At 39.7% G+C, this 23,833-nt stretch overlaps 3 protein-coding genes across 3 annotated transcripts in view; all 3 read right to left on the bottom strand.

The window, feature by feature from the left end:
• LOC145897182 (uncharacterized) overlaps positions 1 to 23,833 on the bottom strand; it is a 40,372-nt gene that overhangs the window by 2,974 nt on the left and 13,565 nt on the right. The window contains exons 23-37 of the mRNA XM_082985368.1: positions 6,162 to 6,289; positions 5,982 to 6,104; positions 5,634 to 5,756; positions 5,453 to 5,575; positions 4,951 to 5,073; positions 4,432 to 4,554; positions 3,681 to 3,803; positions 2,842 to 2,964; positions 2,485 to 2,607; positions 2,116 to 2,238; positions 1,893 to 1,982; positions 1,481 to 1,581; positions 1,260 to 1,418; positions 432 to 638; positions 44 to 238 (exon numbers count right to left, since the gene is read on the bottom strand). Of these exons, the coding sequence (XP_082841494.1) occupies positions 44 to 238; positions 432 to 638; positions 1,260 to 1,418; positions 1,481 to 1,581; positions 1,893 to 1,982; positions 2,116 to 2,238; positions 2,485 to 2,607; positions 2,842 to 2,964; positions 3,681 to 3,803; positions 4,432 to 4,554; positions 4,951 to 5,073; positions 5,453 to 5,575; positions 5,634 to 5,756; positions 5,982 to 6,104; positions 6,162 to 6,289 (1,987 nt within the window). The remainder of the gene's footprint in view (positions 1 to 43; positions 239 to 431; positions 639 to 1,259; positions 1,419 to 1,480; positions 1,582 to 1,892; positions 1,983 to 2,115; positions 2,239 to 2,484; positions 2,608 to 2,841; positions 2,965 to 3,680; positions 3,804 to 4,431; positions 4,555 to 4,950; positions 5,074 to 5,452; positions 5,576 to 5,633; positions 5,757 to 5,981; positions 6,105 to 6,161; positions 6,290 to 23,833) is intronic.
• On the bottom strand, positions 9,682 to 16,340 carry LOC145899786 (adhesion G protein-coupled receptor L4-like). Its single transcript, XM_082988693.1, has 16 exons — positions 16,274 to 16,340; positions 15,979 to 16,206; positions 15,505 to 15,636; positions 14,872 to 15,141; positions 13,866 to 13,967; positions 13,630 to 13,805; positions 13,383 to 13,568; positions 12,908 to 13,117; positions 12,728 to 12,847; positions 12,380 to 12,517; positions 11,980 to 12,089; positions 11,533 to 11,740; positions 10,822 to 10,957; positions 10,593 to 10,759; positions 10,363 to 10,533; positions 9,682 to 9,936 (listed from the first exon to the last, which is right to left on the bottom strand). Exons 1-16 carry the CDS (start codon positions 16,338 to 16,340, stop codon positions 9,682 to 9,684), a joined length of 2,676 nt encoding a protein of 891 aa, XP_082844819.1.
• Positions 17,280 to 23,381, bottom strand: LOC145899785 (adhesion G-protein coupled receptor G6-like). Its single transcript, XM_082988692.1, has 15 exons — positions 23,321 to 23,381; positions 22,819 to 22,983; positions 22,213 to 22,320; positions 21,679 to 21,743; positions 21,383 to 21,544; positions 21,076 to 21,291; positions 20,710 to 20,952; positions 20,216 to 20,338; positions 19,661 to 19,798; positions 19,269 to 19,378; positions 19,000 to 19,207; positions 18,488 to 18,632; positions 17,913 to 18,079; positions 17,672 to 17,842; positions 17,280 to 17,471 (listed from the first exon to the last, which is right to left on the bottom strand). The coding sequence occupies exons 1-15, from the start codon at positions 23,379 to 23,381 to the stop codon at positions 17,280 to 17,282; spliced, it is 2,274 nt and encodes a 757-aa protein (XP_082844818.1).

Here is a 23,833-nt window from a genome sequence, read left to right as displayed (position 1 = left end):
ATAAAAGGCAACATTAAATCACCGAGGTGACGATTGCACTCACAGAATTCACACCACTCTTAGAATAAAACAAAGAGTCGTCTTTGTAATACACGAATGCCGATCTGCGCTCAGTAACGTTGTCGCCGCTAGATGTTGCCCATGCGCTACGCACAGCGGTCGGGGGCAGCACAACGTCAACAGCATCGTTGGTCGTGAACTCCAGTTTAGGAAAGTCTGTCCCGTTATCATCTTTCACCTTTTAAGAAAACATGTTTGTGGAAATAAGTTTTTAGATTGAACAACAAACCTGGTTATACTTAAACTTACTGTCCCTGGAGATCGTGAGTAACTACGCAATACTTGTATTGTAAAGATAAGTATACTACGCAAACCTATTTAGGGAAAATATTCAATGTTTTAACGATTATTATGCCTATGTGTGGACTTGCCTCCATCGTAAAGGCGTTGCTTTGATACTTGAACTTGGGATCCGAACGGTTGAGTTTCACATCCAACGCCAACGACGAAACAGACTTTACGACGTTTTGTTGATTCATTTGATCGGATTCAGATCCTCTTTGGCCACTTACGTTCCACTGACTTTCGATCAGTCCGTCGACAACCGACAGCACCGAGGTAAATGTGCTTGTTGAAACCTAAGAAATGCTCATGATGGATATGTTCATTATGATATGAATACGGAAACGTCCATCCAAATTGACGAACAGGAAGAGTGATTCTCAACTATTTTACATACAAACCAAATGCGAAATCCTTGCAGGAGAAATAGTTTGTAAGGAACCACATATGAATATAGTAATTCCGAGAAAAATCGTTGAAACAGAAAAATTGCAAACTACAAGAAAGCACCAATGTTACACAAAGCAATTTCTTGACAACACTTTGTGTTTGAATAGCAATTTTTGGCTGTTCCTTAGGCCGAAATGTTGATGATTTGTACAGTAAAAGCCGAGTTTGCGAAATAATCTGTAATATTGTTGTTACATTATATTTTAAGTTCAACGAAGGATTTCGGTTGCTGTGCTACATTTTTTTTTATAGCTCTATACATTTAAACAAACAGCAAATATATTGCTTAATTAGGTTCGCAAATTACTTGGACGCCAGCATTTATCTTATCATTTAGACATGATTCTTTGAATGAAAAATCTCCCCACCTTTAAGCCACCCCTGTTGGGCTTGACATATTTTATACCAACCACTGTATATAGATGCAGCACAAACAACCCACAACACCAACAATCAAAAGCACTTACATTAATCTTTCCACTGTTAGCCAGTCGTTTCATATCATCTAGAAACAGCACCACGCCATTCACTTCCTCTTGGGTCAGATTATTACCACCGTTCACCAGTGCAGCGACATGACGACTTGCTATCACGAAGTCAGCGGTTGTCTTGGAAAGCTTTCTGATCTGAGAAGGCGGTTTTGGGTCGCTTGGCATGCTACTGTTGTAAAGTTGTTAGCGGTCCTTACCTGGTCGAGGTCCATGTTGCACCCGTTGAAGGGAAAATGTTTAAACATGGCTCGATTTGATGAAGATTCTGCCCCGCAAAATGCCGTGCTGGCAGGAATACCTATAGTACAAAAAATATGCCATAACATTGCGCTCATTTTAATCGTATATAAAAATACACGGCAGCCCGTCGGTGAGAAATAAAGTTAATAAATTGACGATGCAAGTTTGAACTGCTATGACACATTTTGCATTGTAACTTTTTATCAAACTTTTAAGGTTAAACTTTTAACTTCAACTAATCAAGCATTAATTCATCCTAATGACGCACTAATAATTTTCTTCAAAAAGCATTAGGTTCTCGAAGAATAAAATAAAGCCACTGAAATGTTGCACAGACAACTTAATGTACAGGTAAAGCACACCACATACCTCCCGGGCATCGCTCGTTTGAAGTTTGGTTGTGACCGACAGCTGCACTTTCGAATGAAAAACCATCCAAAGTGGCAAAATCGCAAAATTCTGTACAATATGATTTGTAATTATAGGCATTATTGTAGCTTTCCCGCTAATACTAACCCCGATTTTTATTTGTTGTCCTTTTCCCCACATATTTTGAAACAATTTCACTGAATCACGTGAATTTTTCGCTTACCTGTGCAATTTTTACCATCTCCACGAAAGTGGTGATCGCATTGACATTCGTATGTTGCCATTCGGTTGGTGCAAGTCGCGTTTTTGTCACAATCGTGCGTTTTCTTCAAACACTCGTCAATATCTGTCAAGTGAAACGACGCCTGCTATTAAACTACTATTTTAACCGGTTGCTGTGGATTTAGTTAATTATCATACAAACAACACCTGTAGGTAAATTGACAACACCACTACCAGTACTTTTGTGATAACGATTGCCAATAAGTGAATGTGGTTGTTAACAAAATTATCACATGTTTTAACGGTGACGTCACATCATCCGTCTCGCGTTCGTCATGAGAGTTTCGTTGGTTAATGGCTGTGGTCTCACCGTAGCAGTTATGCCCGTCTCCAAACAATCCTTGGTGGCAGGAGCACTGGAATCCGCCCTGCAGGTTCAGGCAAGTTGCGTTGGGATGGCAAGAGATCGATTGTCGGTCGCATTCATTCACGTCTACAAGCACAAAATATTGCACGCGTTGGTGAAATATTCGGTTAGTTGTTAGAACATGTGTGCGTAGCCTGATAAGTTTGGTATATATTTACCAACTCATAGTTTCACATAAATCAATGTTTGAGTCTAACTTTCCAGCACAACAAACATTTGCTAGCTGCGCACCTAATCCCGCTACACATTTTAGTGGCCTAAAATGTTTCAGAACTTTACAGCATTGGTGCAAATCTATACCTGTGCAATTGCTTCCATTGCCTTGAAATCCGTTTTTACACTGACACGAGAACTTTCCAACCTCGTTTAGGCACGTGGCGTTGTCATGACAATCGTCTGCTTCTGCTTTGCATTCGTTGATGTCTGCGCAGGAGATAAAATTCTATTAAAAATTCATCAACGAGGTTCTCAATAATTTGGCTCCTAAACATTCCTAAACGTGTAAAAAGTGGTTTTGTCCGCATTTTGTGATGATTATATTTGGTGGCTTTAAATTTTAATTAGAGTGACTTGGCATTCTCATGAACCACAACTTTTCGAGGAAGCTTCGCAGTCAGGTTTCGTTCTAAAGATAGCGAAACTTCGGCAACAAAATGTGCGTCATGTGTAAAATTGTGAGCTGAGTTAATAGTTCTAATTTCCGTAACAAAAGGAAGCGCAAAGCATTAGCGTTTCGAAAATTAACACGTCCCAAGCGTAAATAAGTTATACGTGAATCACGTTCCGCCATTCGCATGTATTATTGAAGGCATTTGACTGTTAACGAGAGAAGTCATAACTTTCATCACCGAGGTACGCCACAAAGTGATAATTATTTGTTAAAAATCGAAAAAAATCAACATCCGGCATAAAATCTTGCTTGGTCAACTTTCCTGCAGAAACATCATCAGTTTTTTGATCATCTCATAGATTTGAATATCAGTAAAATTTCAGACAATGCGTGTTTAAACAAAGTTCAAGCAAAACACATCATTGTACCCAAGATTTACATTGTTTAAAAATATATGAAAGTTCTAGAAACAAGATAAAATTTTGCCAGGGGGAAAAGTTCAAAACATGTGAGTCAACATCACACGAACCTGCGCAATAAGACCCATTGCCTCGAAACCCGCTGTTGCAAATACAAGTGTGGCTGCCTGGAAAGTTGGCACACAAGGCAAATTCGTGACACCCATGCATATCCGACTGGCACTCATCGACGTCTGAAGAAATAAATCAAGCAAATGAGGCTGTGGTGTATCCAAATTTGTCAGGTCTTGAACGTGACGTGCAGTGACTCCCTACCAGGCAAATTTTGAATGTTGCTTGGTCCAGAAGTTGCAATATTGCCCTTTGACAGCGATATGTAATTAGACGCATATAGCCGTAGTAATAAAATCATACACAAATCGTTAAGTTTAAATCTTTGTCCTGTATTGAAACCCGCACCTCACAGTTGTGTGCATCATAGGTGTAGTGGAAACAAACTTCTTATGTTCAGAAACTTATTTGTTTTTTTCATATACTAAGAATACATTTTGAAATGTATTTTTTTATAATTTTGAATGTGTTTGATGCATATAGACACCTGTATTAATCCAGGACTCAGAAGAGTGTTCCAGGACTCAGATACATTGAATCAATAATACAGTGACAAATTTAACTGCATGGAGGATAAACTAGATTCCCCTTGGCATCCCGTGGTGTATCCGGTATAATGTGTATCGTAAAATGGCGCCTCCACCTACCAATACCCACACCAATCTTACAAGGACCACTTTTTGTTTCGTTAGTTCAATTCAATGGAAACATTCGCCCAAATTCCTCGGTTAGTTACAAAACCATTCCCACCTTCACAATATGTTCCATTTCTTGTAAAGCCGTCAAGGCAGACGCAAGTGTAGCTTCCTTGCGTGTTGACGCATGTGGCGTTATCGTGACAACCGTGGTTTTCCATCATGCATTCGTTTAAGTCTGCCAGACACACATCAGGGTTAACATGCTTTGTCCACGCTTGACCCAATAACAACCCTACTTCACTCAATCGGTGACATTTCCTAATCTAAAAGCCTCATTTCGTTTTAAATGTTATTGCAATGACAATCCTACGGATAATACAACATGGTGTTAAAGCGTCTCTATTAATGTCAGGGCATTTGAGGAAGATATGCGTGGCAATTAAATTCATCGTGAAACGACTACACGGCCATGGAAGTGCATTTTTTTAAATCACCAGTCAGTTAAAAAACAAGCACCTTACAGCCATCATATACGTTGAATAGGCCAGTAGAATTTTTGGATAAAACGCAAATTTGTTTGCTGTAGTTCACAAACCTCAGTTCATCGGGATATTTTGTAGGTTAGTCTTACCAATACAGTCGCTACCATTTCCTGTAAAGCCGGACTTGCAGTAACAAGAGTATGTACCGGGTTCATTGGTACACGCAGCGTGTTTGTGACAGTTGTGCGATTCATCTGCGCATTCGTCAATGTCTGAAACACAAAAGACTCATTGTACAAAATTTACAATGATACGGTTATTTTTTTGTTTTTTTTGTCCCCTGTCAATACAATCACCTTTCACCCTTTTAATGAGGACCAAACCTTAAAAACAATTAAATGAATTGTCTCGTTTTTAACGTTTTTTCAGACAATACAAAACAAGGTAACAGAACAAAACTTCTGATCTTGAACTTGCTGCCAAAGTAGTAATTGCTTGCATTATCACTTTGACGGATTTAAATTTCACACATAACGATATATACCGCAACGCGTAACCAGTAGGGTGTCGCATCGATACCATTTTAACCACAAAAAACATATAATTTTAGGATTTTTTGGACATGAAAACATTGTAACCGTTTTCGTTTACCTAAACACAGAGAAAGAGTTTCAAAGAAACCCGTTTGACACTGGCAAGAATAATTTCCGACGGTGTTGGAGCATGTTGCATGTAATTGACAGATGCTTGGTGAGTCTTGGCATTCGTCAATGTCTGTATCAAATCGAACATGTCATTATACGGCGTTATGAAAATATATGTAAGGACATACCAGGGCACATGACACCATCACCACTAAAACCTGTCTTGCAAGCGCAGGAAAAAGAACCAATTCGGTTTGTGCAAATGGCGTTTTGGCTGCAGTTGTGTCTGTCTGATAAGCATTCGTTGATATCTGTAAAAGGATATGCTGGACAAAGATATATATATTTACAGAATGGTTAAATATCATTTTTTGTTTGTAAACAGTCCTACTACTTGCTAATTCAAAAAAACATTTTTTCTTTTAAATCAACCAAACTTTGGTAATTATCATCAACATTTCAAACCCATGAAACACAATAGTCAGATAACGTTGTAATCAGACAAAGGTTGTGGCCTCACTGAAAGCGGTTTGTACCTGTGCACTGAGATCCTTCTTCACTAAAACCAGTTTGACACTGGCAAGAATAACTTCCGACGGTGTTGGAGCATGTCGCATGTAATTGACAAATGTTTGGTGAGTCTTGGCATTCGTTAATGTCTGTAGAAAACCAACATGTTAATATACAATGATAAGCAAATATATGCAGGGACTTACCAGCACAATCGACACCGTCGCCACTGAAGCCTGCCTTGCATGAACAGGAAAACGAACCGATATGATTTGTGCAAGTGGCATTTTCGTTGCAAATGTGAGTACCTGATGAGCATTCGTTGACATCTGTGAAAGAACGTGTTGGATAAAGTGCCTATTAAATAAATTGTTTTTTATAAAACACAAAAAATTTGCTTACAAACAGCTAGCAAAACAAACACATTTCGAACCCACTAAAAGGAAAGTAGTTTGTTAAGAAAGTAAAATTTTCTATCCTGCTATCATGGAAATAATTCAGCTTTCCATGTGCACCCTTTTTTCAGCAAACACGTTTGACAGACGTTTGGTAAAACATTCATAACAACGTTATTGTCTATATATATATATATGTGTGATTAAGCCAACGCACCGACGTCAGGGCGTAACGCTACTACATTATGATGATTGCCCCTATTATGGTCTCAACCGCAACAGTGCAGTTTCACATTCCTTCGCATGAAGTAATGGCGGTTGCGACTTGCTGTAGGCGATGGATCTTATATGTGGGCCAGACGAAATCACGGAGATGTCGCTCTACCTAATTCCAGACAACTTTATCATTGTTTTTTATGAGGTGGGCAACATAACACAAAACAAATTGCCAGCACTGAAGGCCTATGTCCATGTACATATTCCTTATCTCCCCTGGTGGATTTATTGGAATTGGCGGGATTTAGACCCTAAATTCTTTCCTATTTTGGGGTTGTTGAGCCCAAATTATAACCCATCAATATTTTAAAAGGATTAAGACAATATTGATGTGAATTCAGCAGCACAAAACTCTAAGGCTGACCATATGTTTTCTTCTGTTTTGAATGTTACCTTGGCACGTCGAACCGTTCATGGCAAATCCTGGCAGGCAAACACAGGCTGAACTGTTCCACGACGAGTTCTCGGAACATCCCCGTTGCTTTGCCTCGCAAACCAGACCGTCTAAAATTAGTTCAAACCATTACAAATCATCTACGTTTGTTCTGCCGCGGGCAAGCAAACGACTCAAAAGTGGACTTGTCGTCCATGATGTCAATTGTTGTTGAAACTATCTGATGCGTTAACAATAAGGCGGGAGAAGCCAAGTTTTGACTATGTTGTACTAAAGTTGCAATAAAGAACTGTTTCCAGAAAACTCACCAAGACATGTTGGGTTAGCTTCGTCGCACCTGGCTACCTTAAATTGCGGAGTCGTCTGTGGCCCGTTTTTACCAGTAGGCAACTCTGTTAAAACGTGAACCTTTAAAACCAAACCGCGCATTAAGGCATAAGTTACTCACCAAACCTAGCAGTCCAGTTAAGAAACACCCCTGCTTGCCACCAGGTCTTCGTCTGCTGTTCGCCTCTGGTCACCACTGCAGCAAAGCCGCATTTGCTAGTGGCGTTTACTTCAGCTTTAAAAGTGTCTGGATACTGTGGTTCCCCTAAAACTGCCGTCTCGATAAGCGACGGAATTTGACAGAATGCTGTCTCGAAAATGACCGTGATGTATTTTGAATTGTTCTTTTTGTTGTCACCCACATTTACGCTGCCGCTGCACGACCCTGCTAGAAGTAAAATATTTAATTGTGCAACTGTTCAAAGCGGAAAAAGAGCAGGGATCCTTATGTCTTGGAATCCAGAAAAAGACGAACAAAACGAAACCGTTTTCGCCCCAAATCGTTTTGTTTTAATACCCATTTCGTTTTCATTTCAGTTTTTCCATACGCAAGATTTATCTGTAATAGTCCAAATATTAATGACGAGATTTATTCACACATCCTATGTATAGCGGTACCGCCCACACCGGTTACCACAACGACGATGTCTTTTTCCTGCAGACATAATGGAAATCGACACACGTACAAAAGAAATGATGAAAAAAACATTTAAATTCAATCCGCACAAATTTGCAGTCTCGCGAAATAATTTGAACACAGTTTGCGGTGCATAGCTTTGAGACCCAATAATTGGCGCCATTGTGGGATTAAGTGCAACTCACCTAAAGCAAAATTGCGGTTGTCCAACAGGAAATACGCGACAATAAAGCACGCGACTTTCATGTCGCGACGTGATCAGTCGATTTCAGATTCACGACGCACCTACGTTAATATTCAAGAAAACTAAAAATGTAACGGGAGACAACATTGTACAATCAAAATTGCCACAAGTCCAAAGCAATCTTGAGTCGATTGCTTTATTAAAACAGGAAAATATTATAATGCCTTGTTCTGTTGAAAAAGGTTTACTTACACACCATCAACGTTGTTATTTACACGAGATATGCAAAGCAGCGATCTATCGATCTATTCAAAGTACGCAAAGAGGCCACACGGAATGTTGTATCGTGGTTGCGTTATCAACAAACGTGCCAGCCGTAATTTCTTTGCTCTTACCTTGCACAGCACGTGAGAAAGTAGAGCGACAATATTGTGTACTGCGAAGGTTTTGCAACTAACTATGAAGCCAAGATATTAGTTATACACCTGGTCAATGACCGTCATTTCTCTCTTAATTATAATGATGTACTTCTTTGTGAAAGCTGCTGCTGCCGCTGACGCTCACGTTTAGGTGAATATTACTACCTTTCACTTCGATTGGCTACCGCCATGGGCTAACTGCCTTCCTTTCTTGGTAAGTCCCATATTAACCATTCTGACCAGCGTCAACCATTAATAACATTGTTGTTTCTTAGGAGAAAGCTCGTGGTCGCCGCGTATAAGGGTGTGACATACGCGAATTTGGAAGCCAAGCTGGTGTGTGCGCTTTTCGTAAAGTTGGCTGCGTCACGGATGTCACGCTCAATGCAGTAACGTGACGTATATGCGTATAGTGCAATCGTGAAGACCGTTTGCTTTGAATATTTTGTTGTGGAGTTGCCGAGATCTTTGTAGTTCGAGGTTGCTTTAAATAAAAATTCGGTTGTGAAGTATAAATGACACATACAATATCCGTAACGTAACAGGCCAATATTAGCAATTCGGTTGTTCACGCTGGTTTCGGGATATTACATTTTGCACGCAAGCGATCATCCGGTATTCAATCACGCATATTTTCTGGCAAGATCGTTTTCGTCTCAAATCGTTTTGATTTTTAAACCTACATTTTGTAAAACCTTTTATTTCACCTCCGTTTTTCTAAAACAAAAAAGGATTAGTTTCAGGGTAGCGGTAACCCTGACTCGGTTTCAGCCTATTACATCTGGCACGTAAGCGATCATCCGGTAGTTAAAGCACGTACATTTGTCACTTCCTTCAGCTTGTAGAAAATACGTATCACTCATATTTTCCCCTGATCTTACTATCGAATATGCTGTGCGACTGAAAGTTCCGGTGTCTTTGCAAAGTTTATATTAATCAATCAGTTCTAACGTAACGATTATTTTGCTCTGATCCGACAAGAAACGAGATACACCGCCTGATGTAAGTCATGTGGACATGTTATGAGCCTCGGGTATATACAGTTCGTCATTCCAACAACAGACAAAAATAGGCCCTGCTACTCAAATTCGATTCTAAAACTGGATTTGTCTGTATTTTTCCTGCGAATTGGTTTCGGTGGTGTAGAATCTTCCCGTCACACTTTCCTCCGTCCTGATGCTACCGCCGTGTTCCCTGAATGCTCGCTTCACGTCGTAACACCGCCTGTTAGGGTTAAGGCGCATCATCAACATGTCGACACGCCGTGTCACAGCGCCACATAGCGGTCTCCAGAGAAGTTTTTGCAGCTCGGATTGTCGAACTGTTGTGAGAAGGAAGATTGAAAGACCCTGAAAAACACACTAACATTAAATGAGGCGATCAAAGCAACACTTTACTGTTAATCGGTTGTTTGTTCTTCAAAAAAATACGCAGTTAAGTAAATTCCCTACAGGCACGCAAATTACCTAGGAGCTATGTATACGTGAAAGAAGGCTGGTAATTGTCCCCATGCAATGTGAAAGAAAGCGTGATTTTTACCTGTCACAAATACCAACCCCAACATTGTACTTAAGGCTTTCGTTAAGACGTATTCCATAATATCCTACATACGTTATAAGTTCATACCTAGTTCTTAAGCACGTGTGATGAGAAAAATTACGCTATGAGCAAACTGATCTACTTCGACAGATGTTCGCCAATTTTGTGTAAATTGGAGGACCTCAGTCGAACCAATTTACGTGCCAGCAACGCCATATAAGGGCAACATTTACAACCTGTAGTGTGTTTAATAAGGTGAACATCCAGCTCATCATAGTGGAGTAGGTTGGATGGTCACTGATCAGCATGAGATAGGCAAAAATCCAGGTCACACCCATGATTGCAGACATGGTTGAGGCGATGAGAAACATTTGCCGACCTGTTCGTCTCATGCCAGCGGAGTGATCCTGCGGCAAGTTCGAGTAACTTAAATTAAAGCAAGCGCAGAGGCTATCTTAGTACGCACCTGATGGTTTGTCCTGCAAAAGATTTCACGGTGCACGGCTGCAAAAACACAGCAATTGTAAAGTAACAAGACGCCGACGGGAAACAGAAACCCAAAGTACAAGGAATAGTCTTTTATCCAGCACATGGTTCTTTCCCGGTAGGAGAACTCAACAATAAAACCGAAGTCTGAAAATGGACAGACGATTGTCCTATTGCTTTGACCCATTAAAAGAATGGAAATGGCATACCTTCGGAACATAACCTCGGGTTGGCCGTGTGACTGAAGTACACGGAAATGATGGTGATCATTACCACTAGAGCAGGCGTCAGGTATGCAAAAATGTAAATGCGATATATATAGGTGTTGCAGTGTTGGACGAAAACCTGACATGAAAACACTTTTCAGACGTTCCATACTTAAAATGAGGAAACAATGTTAAGTGATAACTCAACACATACACGGAACAATCTAAAGTGGAACGGAAATACTTCCTAAAGTTCTATTTTGAGTTTATCTATCATGTATAGTTAGAGAATTAAATGCTACATAAATTCCTACAAGAACCAAAGTAGCATTTGCGAAGAGAGTCTTGGATTATCGTCACTCACTGCTGGATTTAACCATTTGGAGAACAAGGCACATGCCTTAGGGCCAGCCGAAATCCCAGGCCATCTAAATGACGTATATGTTTTAAATAAATCAGAATTAAAGAAATTCATCAGCCAACAACCCCTTTCTACACTTCGTTACGTTGGAAGTTAATTTATCCACGAGTTTGTCTCTTTATGGCAGTTATTTACGAACTTTCTAGTTGTTTTTACCCCTGTTTTTGTTAAATGCAATGTGTGCATATTTTCAGGCGTCTCGTCACAGTTTGCTCTGGGGCCAGTATAGCCATAACCTAGCAGTGTCTTTACTCTCACGACCCTGGGGTCTGACCGTGTGGAATGATATTTACCCGAACAACAGATATGTACATGTCGTAACTGTAGACGGCCATCCAGCACCAAGTTGTGAGCATAAAGTAATGAAGCAAAACAGCGAACAATGTACAACCATGACCCGCATCTGTCCTAGATACACCGATGACAAAGAGTAGGTAAACCATCAGCAAGTTGCAGCAAATGTTCAGAAGGATCCTCACTGGTCGTCGCCTGCGCACTTCTCTAAAATTGCACGTTACGAGGTTTAAGATTATAACATAACCGAAATGCCTAAACACAGAGGTTAAAAAACTTTCACAATTATAAATATTACTCATACGTATAACTTAGGGTGGCTTGCTTCATTGATCTAGTAAAGTTTAAACTACTGATCTGTATTACTCATAAATTTTTTTCATCCGTTGTTTATTTAAATTTTTGTTTTTTACAATTACAATTGTGTCTCTGGTCATCATCCTTACTTGTACAAACAATGCGACGCAATGGTGAAGCAAATGCAAATGATGGACACCACGCAGCCGATATCACTCACAAGACTCAGAGCGACATCTTGCGGAGCAGGATGGGTGCTCTACGTCAAAAAAGTCATGGTTGTGCTGATAACCTGGTATAGGTCTTACATATTTTTATCGTCACATCTCTTTATCGCCTTCAGTGGTTACGTGCGATTTCTGTGACAGCTTTTGGGTGTGGTCAAATGAGAGATTGTATGTCTGGCAAAAACATGGAAGGACTAGTTGTATGAAGGGCTTACTGTTTTAAAGCAGGTTCTACGGGCCATGACTGTTGCATTGGCGAGCACGGCGTACCCAAACCTACTTGAAGATAGCAAAGAAACCGCTTCGTAGAGCATGGACCTACCACAATAATTGCGAAGTTTGTGAGGTGGTTGCACCGGCATTCCGTGAAATCGGATGTTTGGTTCAAACAACAACCAGTTGTCGACCAATCACTCTTGTTGAAATCCCAATGAACGCATTTCACTGTGATATCTGGGATCTGACAAAATTAAAGGCGATGATTTTTTACTTTCGCAATTTAACAAGACTCCGCATAACAGCATGACTACAAATGGGTGGTCACTGATATGGCACCATGGGTTTGAATAACGTCTAAGAATCGAAGTTGGTCAGATGCAGATTTACATGTAGGTGGTCACTGGCTCATGCAAACACAGCTTTGACTGTAGAAAATGTATTAGCATTGTACCTTAGCCTCTTTTGGGTTTGTGGCATTCTTGCGTTTCTTGTCTTTCTCATAATGGGTAATTACAATAGGCTCTTGAAGATCTACCAATGGCCGTGTTGATTGCAGTTCAACGGATACAACCTGAACCAAATCACCAAATTGATGATAGAACCACTGTAACAATTTAATCCAGTTTTTTACCGATGATGCGTTTCTGTTTGAAGGAAACAAATTGGAATTTTTGTACATGATCAAAGCAGTGCGAACAGATTCTTTTCCTTCCTCCTGGGTGTTTTCCGCCGCTTTGTGTTTTGCTGAGGATGGAATCGCCACGCTAAGATGAGTCATTTTCATATTTCTCTTTACGGGCATCAAGAATTCGTCATTTGTGTCAATCGAAGTGTCTTCAACCTAACATGAAATTCATCTTAGTGGTGAGGCTATTAAGGTCCTTTTTATTCATCACAAATTGTATTGGTAGTTTATATGGATCAAGAGGAAGGCAGTATTTGTAACAGAAATATTTGTTTCTTATACTGTAGATTGGTCGTGATCGAAAGGCGCCATTAGCCCAGTGTGACCTATAATTTCTACCAATATCCGCACTAATTAATATTTTAAACTGTGAGTGTATAGCTATCTATATCCACTGATAACCTCTAAAAAATCAATATACCTTCAGTGCCATAGATTCCGTAGCATAAATAAATTCATGCCGCTGCGGTGGAATTTCAACCTGGAGGACCATGTCGGACATGACTTGAACCATATCTTTGCAATGTCCCTTTATCGAACTTTTTGGAGCCCGCAGCACCAGCGAATTCGTTATTTCAAAAACCGACGACAAGGTTTTCTCCGTCACCTTCAGATGAATAGTTGTGGATAGAATTATACATCAAGCAAAAACTGATTAAGCCATGTACCTTGATGTTGCCGTTGTGTTTGGCATTGGATATAACTTTAATCAAAGAAATTGCTTCATTCGTCTCAAAGTCTGTTACTTTATCCACTCTCTTCAAGATGCTACCAATCAATCCCGTTGCGATTTGGGCTAATCTGGTGCTACTTTTCACGAACGGCAAAATGTTGTCGAGTTGTTCTAATAATAATACGATGTTTAATGTGCGCTGACGTTACTATTAGGGAATACAGAACTCACCTTGTGTATTCAAAACTTCGCAATTACACTGGTGGGTTGTGTTATGTGTTTGATTATTTCGTTTTATCACGTCGCATGTGGGAAATAATGTGTTGCTTTGAGCTGTGTCAACCAAAAAAATATGTATGGAATGAAATATGGATATGCACATACCTAATGTTCCAAAACTTTCATTTACCAAAGTAACATTTAACTATAATTAGAAGGGTTACCATCGGGCAGAACCAAAAAATAAACACGCGGCATTTTGATGCCAATATTGGATTTATTTCACCGATTTTAAAGGCGTTAATTAAATTTTATCTTAAGTCGAACAGCGATTTTTCTCCGATTGGTGCGCCCCAAAATGCAGCATTACTAATAATCCGTATTTAATGCAAAAATAATGTTCACTGGTATCGCAGCCAAGGCATTTTTACTTTTTTGAAAAAAAATAGGAACGTTTAGATGAACTTATCGCAAGTCCCAAAGCACGAAATTTTTCTTTAAGACACCATTCGAAAAAATGAGCCATAATCTTCAAAAAATAAGTGCAGTGTGGCCACTCATACACGTAGCTTTGTTAAATATATGATCGTATTTGCACACATTAATGTTTATCCATAACGAATATTTTAAATCTAACAGTTACCTCTGCAGATAGCTCCGTTCCCGAAGTAACCGGGTTCGCAAATACAAACCGGTCTGTCATTTCGAAATTTGCATTCGGCCCTCGGGTGGCACCTGGGTGTCGTGCTTACCGTAGTCCGCTTTGCTCGTGCTGTTAACGTGCAATAGAAGCATGCGTCTATTAATTTATGTATTCTTCCAAGGAAAGTATCAATTTGCTCGATATAAATAAAACATCGGCAGTTGTTTTTCTTCTGAACTTCCATACAATTGCACTCAATTTTTTTAATTTTATTAAAATTTTATGCGCTATTTTACTTTAAGCTAGTAAAAGCACTTTTGGTATATTTTGTTTCACTGGGGAAAGTGAGTTACCTTTACTTATACGTGGACTTACAATATTTCAGACTCCACGTGATGTAGTTGTTCTTTTCGTATCCTGACCAGACTTTTGGTGGTTTAGTTTCAATCTTCAGCACAACCCGACAATAACGTTCAAGGTTCTTGTAATTCAAACCTCCTTTGCTTACATGCCTTGAATCATTCACGAAGAGAGTCAGATTGTTTATCGTCGGCCGTTCGCAAAAGCAGTTCTTCAGCTTTATTGTGATTGTTTTCGAGTCCATCAAGTACGCAGTCCCGACGGGAATCCGCTCGTGTTTTTGAGCTGAAATCAAATGCAATGAGAATCAGTAATGTTTTAAATTACATGCAAAAGCATGGGTAGAAATTGATTTCGTTTTCTACACAACTTTATGGATATTGTTTCAGAAGAACATATTAATTAAAATACAACATGCTTGTCACCAACAGCAACATAATATTTGTAGTTTGGCTTAATTTTGGCGTCGCACGCAGCAGGGTGGAATTACACTTCAACGTGTGCCAGAAGAACAGATAAATTAAATTACAATATACCTGGCAGCAACAGCAATATGATATTTTGCATATTTTTACATATTTCCCTAAACAATACTGTAAATAACCGAATCTTTGTTTTCAAGCAATGGAGCAAGAAAAAATTGAGTACCTTTACAGCTACAAAGGAAGAGCGCCAGGCGAGAACATTCGGATGTCGTAATACTGTGACTCGATGCATTGTACAGTCGGCATTTTGCGTTGTTTGCAGGCTTTTTGGCGATGTAAAACATCAAGTTTTTCACTGCAAAATTATTAAATATTTGTATTCATCAACGAGAGTTATAATGTCTTTCGCTCTTAATTAGCTGCGAAATTGTACGTTGTATCTATATATGATATTGGAAAAGTAGTGCCGAAAGAAGAAGTAAGACCGCATTTTAGTAAATTGTGATAAAATATTGCCTGGCAACAAATTGTAGCTTTATAATAACACTGGTAAGGTTATGGAAATGATGCCAATATCATATACGATATGTGTCTCGAAAAGGCAGCATGTTACTTAATATTTCCCACCGCTACGTAAGCAAGGTAGCAAACCAAGCATTTGTTGTACCCCATTTACATCAACAATGCCACATTTTACCACTAGCCAAGGTGTCGTTGTAGTTTGGACGTCCAGAAAAGGTGTCCAAGAGTACCACATTATTCTTGGACATTGCCTCCTGCAACCAACATTGCACGGCAACTGATGCATTTTCAAATGCCATTAAGTTTCCCTCGCCGAAGTGACGACAGCGCTTTTCGGCTTGAGTAAAGTTAACTGCCCGATCTCCGACCATGTATACGCGATCTTCAGCCTGCAAGATGGACCCTACAAGAATTGATTGTCTGTGAGTTGATGCGTTTTTTTAGCAAGTAACCGCAGGAATTATACGTACCTCTCTGCGCGGTCGATTCCATACTGACAACAGTTAGAACTAGAAACAAAACACGACACATAACCATATTAATCTTAGCTACTGTGTTCCACAAATGTACACGACTGTTTCCTATCCTTAGGACAATATGCACTGCTATTCCCGACAAGAATATTTCTGAGAAGGTGTGTGTAAGAACTCTCGCCATGTAACGCACAAAAACCTTTTTCGTGTATTTACAGCTATAGACATTTGCAAAAGTAAGCGGCAAACAGCCCAGCATACGTAGAGAACTACTTTAGATGAGTACGTTATAGACAAGTTCCGCTCTTTGATTGGCGTTTGCCCTACTCGTCGAACAAGGAGATGCAAATTTCCCAGGCATTTCGTCTGTGCGCTTGTTCGAGCGCCGATGCGACGTTATATTTCGCAATGCTGTGGTTGAAATACATTGATATACATATAGCCTATCGTATTATCAATATGCAGAAACATGATTTGGTAAAAAGAGTATGGTTGTGCAACAGTTTTAAGATCACGACAAAACAAGTGGCATAAAAACCCAAGGCCCCTTCAGCAAAATCATCCGTTCCGCTCGCCTTCACAAATTGCAGTTATTATATGACTGATCTAATACCATCATAATATAAAATACTAAATAATCTAAATAAAGTGGCCCCAAGTCACGGGCTTTAACAACATTGTAAACAGTCAAGAGAGCGATATTGTTAGTGCATAAGCATCCGGGGGAGGGCAAAGAGGGGCAACACATAATTATAAGGGCGGAGAACCAGAAACATAAAAATCACACAAAATACACTTTTATATACAAAGCTTTTGGATTTTTTGTTCTGCGAACGCCCATGAGTTGAAAAACAGTACGGCTTGCTAATATATTGCAGAGTTTGGATTCGGCCCGCGCATAGGTATAAAGGCTGCTGACAACTACAATAATCGACATACTCACAATGTGAAAATTAAGACGACAAATATTGTGAACAAACTTGTTTAAAATATAACACTGTGTTCACATTGATGTTGCGAAATAGGTGTTGGTGTTGGTCGTATCGTAGGGGGGCTGTGAAACATTATACGACTTGCGGCGAAGTCTCATTTTTCCAGAGTACGAGGCTCGAGAAGCAGCAGAACGCAAAGGCAACCACCAGACCTTGCGTAGCTCGGGAGAACGGACGCACGTGAGAAGAAAAATGACAACTCCCTATAGTCAAAAACAAATCCTACAGTTGTTGGAGACTAGCTAGTGCATTAGAGTTGGACTTGTTAGGTTAAATATATTGCCAGAACAACAAGCTAACGCAATCTGTCGAAAATTCTTGTACAATTTTAAAATAGCACGGTACAATTGTAAGAAATGCATCATGCTCAAAGGAGGACTGTTTACTAGACGCCCAGACCTACCTGTAATGTGTTGAACAGGGCAAAGAGCCAGCTCATTATACTAAAGTAAATGATGTCGTCAGAGATAAGCATGAGGTAACCGAAAATCCAGGTCATGCCCATGATGGCCGACATGGTGGAGGCGATAAGAAACATTTGCTTATTACTACGTTTCAGGGATTCGTTCTGGGCCTAGACACAAAAACCACGCAAGTGTTAAATTACCGGTAATTACACCATCGGAACAATCGGCAAGTCATACCTCGACATTTTTGCATGAAACTTCGCGCATCACAGTTGCGAAGACGCCCAAGTTGAAGAGGAAAAGAATTCCGACAGGAAGAAGGAATGAGACGTTGAGGGCGTTACCAGTGAGCCAACACATGTTCTGAGCTCGATATGTTAAATAAAACCCAGGAGAAGCGACATCTATACAAAATAAAGCATTTCGTTCACTGTAGAGGTTCACAAACTTTGTGACCTATTAAAAATCAATGACAAAAGTTACATATAGCTGCATATTCTTGCACATGACTAAATAAGTTTTCTATAGATCATAAACAAGTTTTTAATAAATTGTTGCATTTTCTTTAGTGCCCACTAAGACTACATTGCAATTTTCTGCGACAGTGCACCAGTGTTAAAGTATACAGCGCAAAGATAAACGTTTACTGGCGTGGACTTAACAAACGATGGCATTTTAACCTGGATCGAAATCAAGTTGACTGCATTTTACATATTTTTGCGGCTAATGTACCGTTTAAATAAAATGTTCTTTATCATATCATGTTATAAATTATAAGTCACTGATGTAAGGTTCATAAATATAGGATATACTTTCGCCGCATAGATTGCTGGACGCCGGTTGCTTGCCGAGAAATCCCATCGTGATTGTTAATGTGAGACTGACGGTAATTGCCGGGGTGACGTAAGCAAATGCGGAAACGCGCTGCAGAAAACCCCCCTTATCTTCTCGGAACACCTGCAATGACCGAAAATTGCTCAGATTTCCTTGTGACTGCAAGGGGTTATGTGGAAGGGAGCCTTCAAAAAAATTGCAAGGGCCTTTGCACGTTGCATCATGAGAGACAGGGATTTTCCTTTCATGCTATATGATGTATAACCGTTGTCTGATGTAATTCATCAAGAGTAATGAAAGTAAAACCCCCATAAAATTCCGAAAATGAAGTTCAGTTCGAAGAACACTGTCGGTTTAGTACGTTTTATCGCAAGCCAACCCCCCACATTTAAAAAAAAGCGCCATGTAAGTTGCGGTATCAGACATTCGTTCAAACTTTAGCGTGTGTCAACTAAGTCGGTGATCGAAAAAAGGAAGTTCAATTGCTTACCCTGACGACAGACATGTACATGTCGTAGCTGTAGACGGCCATCCAACACCACGTTGTGAGCATAAAGTAATGAAGCAAAACAGCGACCAATGTACAACCATGACCCACATCTGTCCTAGATACACCGATGACAAATAGCAAGTAGACAACGAGCAGATTACAACAGATGTTGAGAAGGATCTTTGCCGGGCGCCGTCGCCTAACCTCCCTTTAATGATTGACATTGACAACTCTGCGTGACCCTAATAAATAAATTCTGTGGTACTTACCGACTCAAGCAATGAACGATGACAGTGGCTGCAAGCCCTAATATAGAAAAGATACATCCAACGTCACTGATAATGCTGAGTGCCACGTCACCCGGAACTGTGTTCGAGCTCTGCATGAATAAGTAGTCAAATTTCGTTGGTCATACCCTTCGTTGCCAAATTTAGGTGCAGAACAAAGTGCAAAGGCACTTCGGCTAAATTTAGGTACAGAATAGATAAATTAAACACTGTGTTTTTTTATGGCATTGAGTGATGGATGTGACAAAGATCATAACTATTGACAATCTGGTAAAACTTTTGTGGTTTTGATTTAGTAAATCCTTGCAGTTAGTAAAGTTGAAAGTTTTGCTGGGGTGGTTAATACTTAAATTTTCATCGTAAATTGTGCTTACCACCAGAAGGGCGAAGTTTGTGAGGTGATTACACTGGCATTCAGGGGGTTCGGCGCTTTGATTCCAGCAACAACCGCTTGTCGACCACTCGTTTTTGTTGAAATCCCAATGAACGCATTCCACCGTGGTTTGAATACTCTAGAGGTGGAAGTAATTATGGCAACATTCTGCATTGCAGTTTTCTGGGCAGGAATCTCAAGTTTTGTACTTGAGATACTTGGCCAAAAACATATAAGAGCGTTTTCGTTAATGGCCTGACGAAATACGTTTTTATCACAGCTAGATTCGAACCCAAAGGGCGCCCAAAAAGACTAAAAGGTTGTAATGCCTTGACTGTGATGCCAGTGAACCTCGTGGTCGAAATACGAGAGATGAGATCGCTAGGTATAAAGGGATTGCTCAGTGGGGCGACCCTGACTTGTCATGCGATAGCATGGAACTGTTCTCGAAACATCAAAATGTGTTAGGAAACGTTTTAAGTATTGCTAAACTCAGGTTATCCTTGACACAAATCCTGTTTTCTGCCAAACCAATTATTAACGTAGTCAGGTAAACCTTGCGCGTGTCTCCACCTAGCGGAGTTTTTCCAGCTCGTGATTCTTCGCCTTGGTGTTGAATCTTAACGGGATCCGCAAGGTCGTTGACTTGGTCACCGTCACCAATCTCCGCCGATATAACCTATGAAATGACACGTTAAGCCTGGCTTTGGAAGAAAAGTTCAATTTTGTAGTTTATTATATTCTGCGGCAAAAGATCTTTTAAAAATACACTTTTATATTCTGGAAACATATTAAGTTTAAACAATGCCTCTGATTCACGTTTAACCACCTAACGTTTATTACAGTGTTTGCTATTTCGGTAGGCAGTAGCAAAGGACTCACACACAAGCTGTCCCTATTACACACGCGTGGAAATGGTGTTGCCAGATGAAGAATAATTTTACAAACATAAATTCAAAACGTTTTAAAAATGAAGTATGGTATATCATGCATGATATTATAATAACTTTTAGTGACTACACTGGCCGTATTGAGGTTGTTACCACTCACCGAGGTCACATTAACGTCATTAACGTCTGAATAAAACAGTGATGGTTGTAAGTAATATATGAAGGCGAAGCGGATTGTGGTGGCTTCGGCGGTGTTTGGAGAACCACTTAACCTTCGTTGCACTAAACGCCGGGTTGCAGAAGGGGGAATGGTAATGATTTGACGTTTAGTATTGGTCGCAATTCCAACTATGCTTGGAGTAAACGATATCGGGGCATCAATATTTGTCGGAACGTCTTTAGCCTGAAAGAAGAAAGATTAAGTTAAATTCTATAAAAAAAATTTTGAAGAATTGATATGTGCTAATAAATATACATTGCATCTCCCCCAAAAATCACAAGAATAAAAGTGAACGCTCATGCAAACCTCTACAGAAACCTGATCCCCAGAAAATGTGAACGCATCAGCGGGTGAGGTGAGAACTTTGCGGACGAGATCGGCAACTGCCTTCACTACTTTCGTTTGTTGTGATTTTAGTTCTTCTATTGACGACATGGTAGTTTCGTTTGATTTTTGAACTTTAAAGCTTTCTAACAGGTCATTAGTAGAGGACAGGAACACATTGGCGATCTGTGATGTCACCTAAAAGAAACGAAATGTTTAGAAAACTTTCAAGTTATGCTTAAATATACTCGGAAAGGACGATCGACCATTACAGAAAACTGGAACTTACTGTTACTTTTCGAGCTTTGACGGAGATCGCTACATCGTGAAAGAAGTTTGCTATCAACCGCGTGACGGTTGGTCCCAAACTTTTTTTGGACGAGGTCAATTGTGCCAGGACAGTGCCAGCCCTCAACACCATTTCTGCACTCGAAGCTGCATTAGCAAGGTTCTAAACAAATTTTCATGAAAATAATCAATGAGAAACTTTAGACAAGGAGGTTAAAAATGATGTAGGTTTCAAAGGCAAGACTTTAAAATTTTAAACTAACCAGTGTCGTACATCACAATGCGAGTCCCATATACCTGTTTAACGAAATTCGCGCAAGCTGTTTCACTCCCCAAACAAACATTCGCAACAGTCGCCGAATCTGTAAGCATCATAATGCATCAAATGTCTCTGCAAATACCTATTGTACGCACACTGTAAGTCTTTTATATGACATCTGTGGAAATCTGCTACACATTCATTCACGTCTAAATAAAAATTCATAAACGTCTGAAATACAAACACTGAGCTTTTGTGTAAATTTTTGGATAAATTTATTTTATATTTTAGCATTAAAGTAATGCGATTTCCAATCTCAATCGCTCACTAGTTGTGTTGAGTCCGACTGAGAGTAAACGTATAGTACAATGTTTGTTCAAAACACGTTGGATATCATGATACTAAAACCAAGGACCTGAACACGAAGCATTTCCTTTCATAAATCCTGGCAGGCATCTACATTCGTGTTTACCAAGTATATCGAAGTATATTGAGTTTATGGGGCAGTGAGGCGTCTGAGTCGAGCACTCGTCGATTTTAAAATAAGAAACGGTAAAATGCAACTATGTAACCTGTGCAATTAAGGCCGTCCGTACAGTTGCATTCGTATAAGCCGTTGGCATTGGAGCAGGATGCGTTTGTATGACACCCGTACAAACCTAACTCACTCTTCAACACGTCTGAAAATAAAAAGAAACAAAAAACATACAAATTTTTGGTTGAAGTTTTGTATTAGCCAAGCTGAGCACAGTCCTTTATAAAACCACTTATTCAAAAGTACATCACTGGTGCTAGAGCAATATATATATATATATTTGCACGAAAATACATGTGCTATAACGAGCGTTGTGGATAAGTAAAATTTGGAATCAGTTATTGCTTTCAATGCTTTGCACACCTCTGCAAAATGAACCATTTCCCGAAAACCCGTTAGTAACGCAAGACATACAGAAAGGTGGGTGGAACACATTTTATACGTTATCTCAATGGAAATGTTTCATTTGGCGTAAAGACGTATTAAAAACACGTTACACGAAAGATAAGTTATTTAGGTTTCTATGTTAAGTCAACACAGCGAACTTGCAGACAGCTCAGTTGGTAGATATTTGGGAAAGTATATTTCGCCTAACGACATCATCAGTTTCTCCAACTTATTGAAATATATATAGATAAGTTACTTGTGCAGCATTTTCCATTTCCTGTCAACCCGAGTTTGCACTGACACGACCATAAGCCCAAGGAGTTGCTTTGAAATCCGGCATTACATTGGCATAGATAGAAACCCGCTGTGTTGTTGCAAGTTCCTCCATGGTTGCATGGGTTGCTTAGACATTCATTAACGTCTACAGTGTAAAAGTCAAAAATAGACTATATTTAGGATTACCAAAAAGCAATTTTGATCCAAAGATGAAGGCTGTAATTTACTAATTTTAAATCGTATGAAACAAAAAGTAAGTGCAAAAAAAAGGTGTTTGGAAACCATATCAGTTGAATGCGTTTCAAATGGATTTTAAAGTGCTTTGTACAAACCATCATAAGTTTATTGTTAATACGAGGGGCGAGATATAATTATGATGATATTTATTTCATTATATGCTCGACTGACGTTTATGACATTTACCACTAATTTCTAGCTCCTCTAAATGATTAGTATGTCGATTATAAACTAACTTTTCAAACCTTGTTCCGTCGCAGTCGCGGCGCAGAATATCATCAGAATCACGACGAACACCTTGAACATTATATGTGCAAAAAAGGCCATATTATTGCAAAGCTGAAGCTGCAGACAGGGTGTGTACATGCACTGTTTCGACCTTGAATATATATATTGTTATTCGATTGGAAGCCTTACAAGTGAACCAACGCCCTAACATCCCATTCACGTTATGTCATGGCATAAAACAATTATCTGCACCGCACCGCAAGACATACCAAATCATCTTGCCTTGATTTTTCGCGCGCATTGACTGTACCGGTCGTTGGGTTCGGATATCGATATTAATTTATTGCTGTCAACTGAGTCCAACGCGTCAGCTCTTAGTGACAAACACGCGATGCTTGCAGTTGCGTAGGTAAGCTCCCAGAATTAAACTGTCAATCCACCACGTGCCTCATGGGTACATTCCGTACATTCGGTGTACAACTTAAAAAATGAGGCATGTGGGAAGTTCGCGTATAGCCTGTTGTATAAAA

This window comes from Ascidia mentula, chromosome 4, assembly GCF_947561715.1.
Source record: "Ascidia mentula chromosome 4, kaAscMent1.1, whole genome shotgun sequence".
Lineage (NCBI taxonomy): Eukaryota > Metazoa > Chordata > Ascidiacea > Phlebobranchia > Ascidiidae > Ascidia > Ascidia mentula.
Note: the sequence above shows the minus strand (reverse complement) of the source record. Positions and strands in the feature narration are given on the sequence as shown.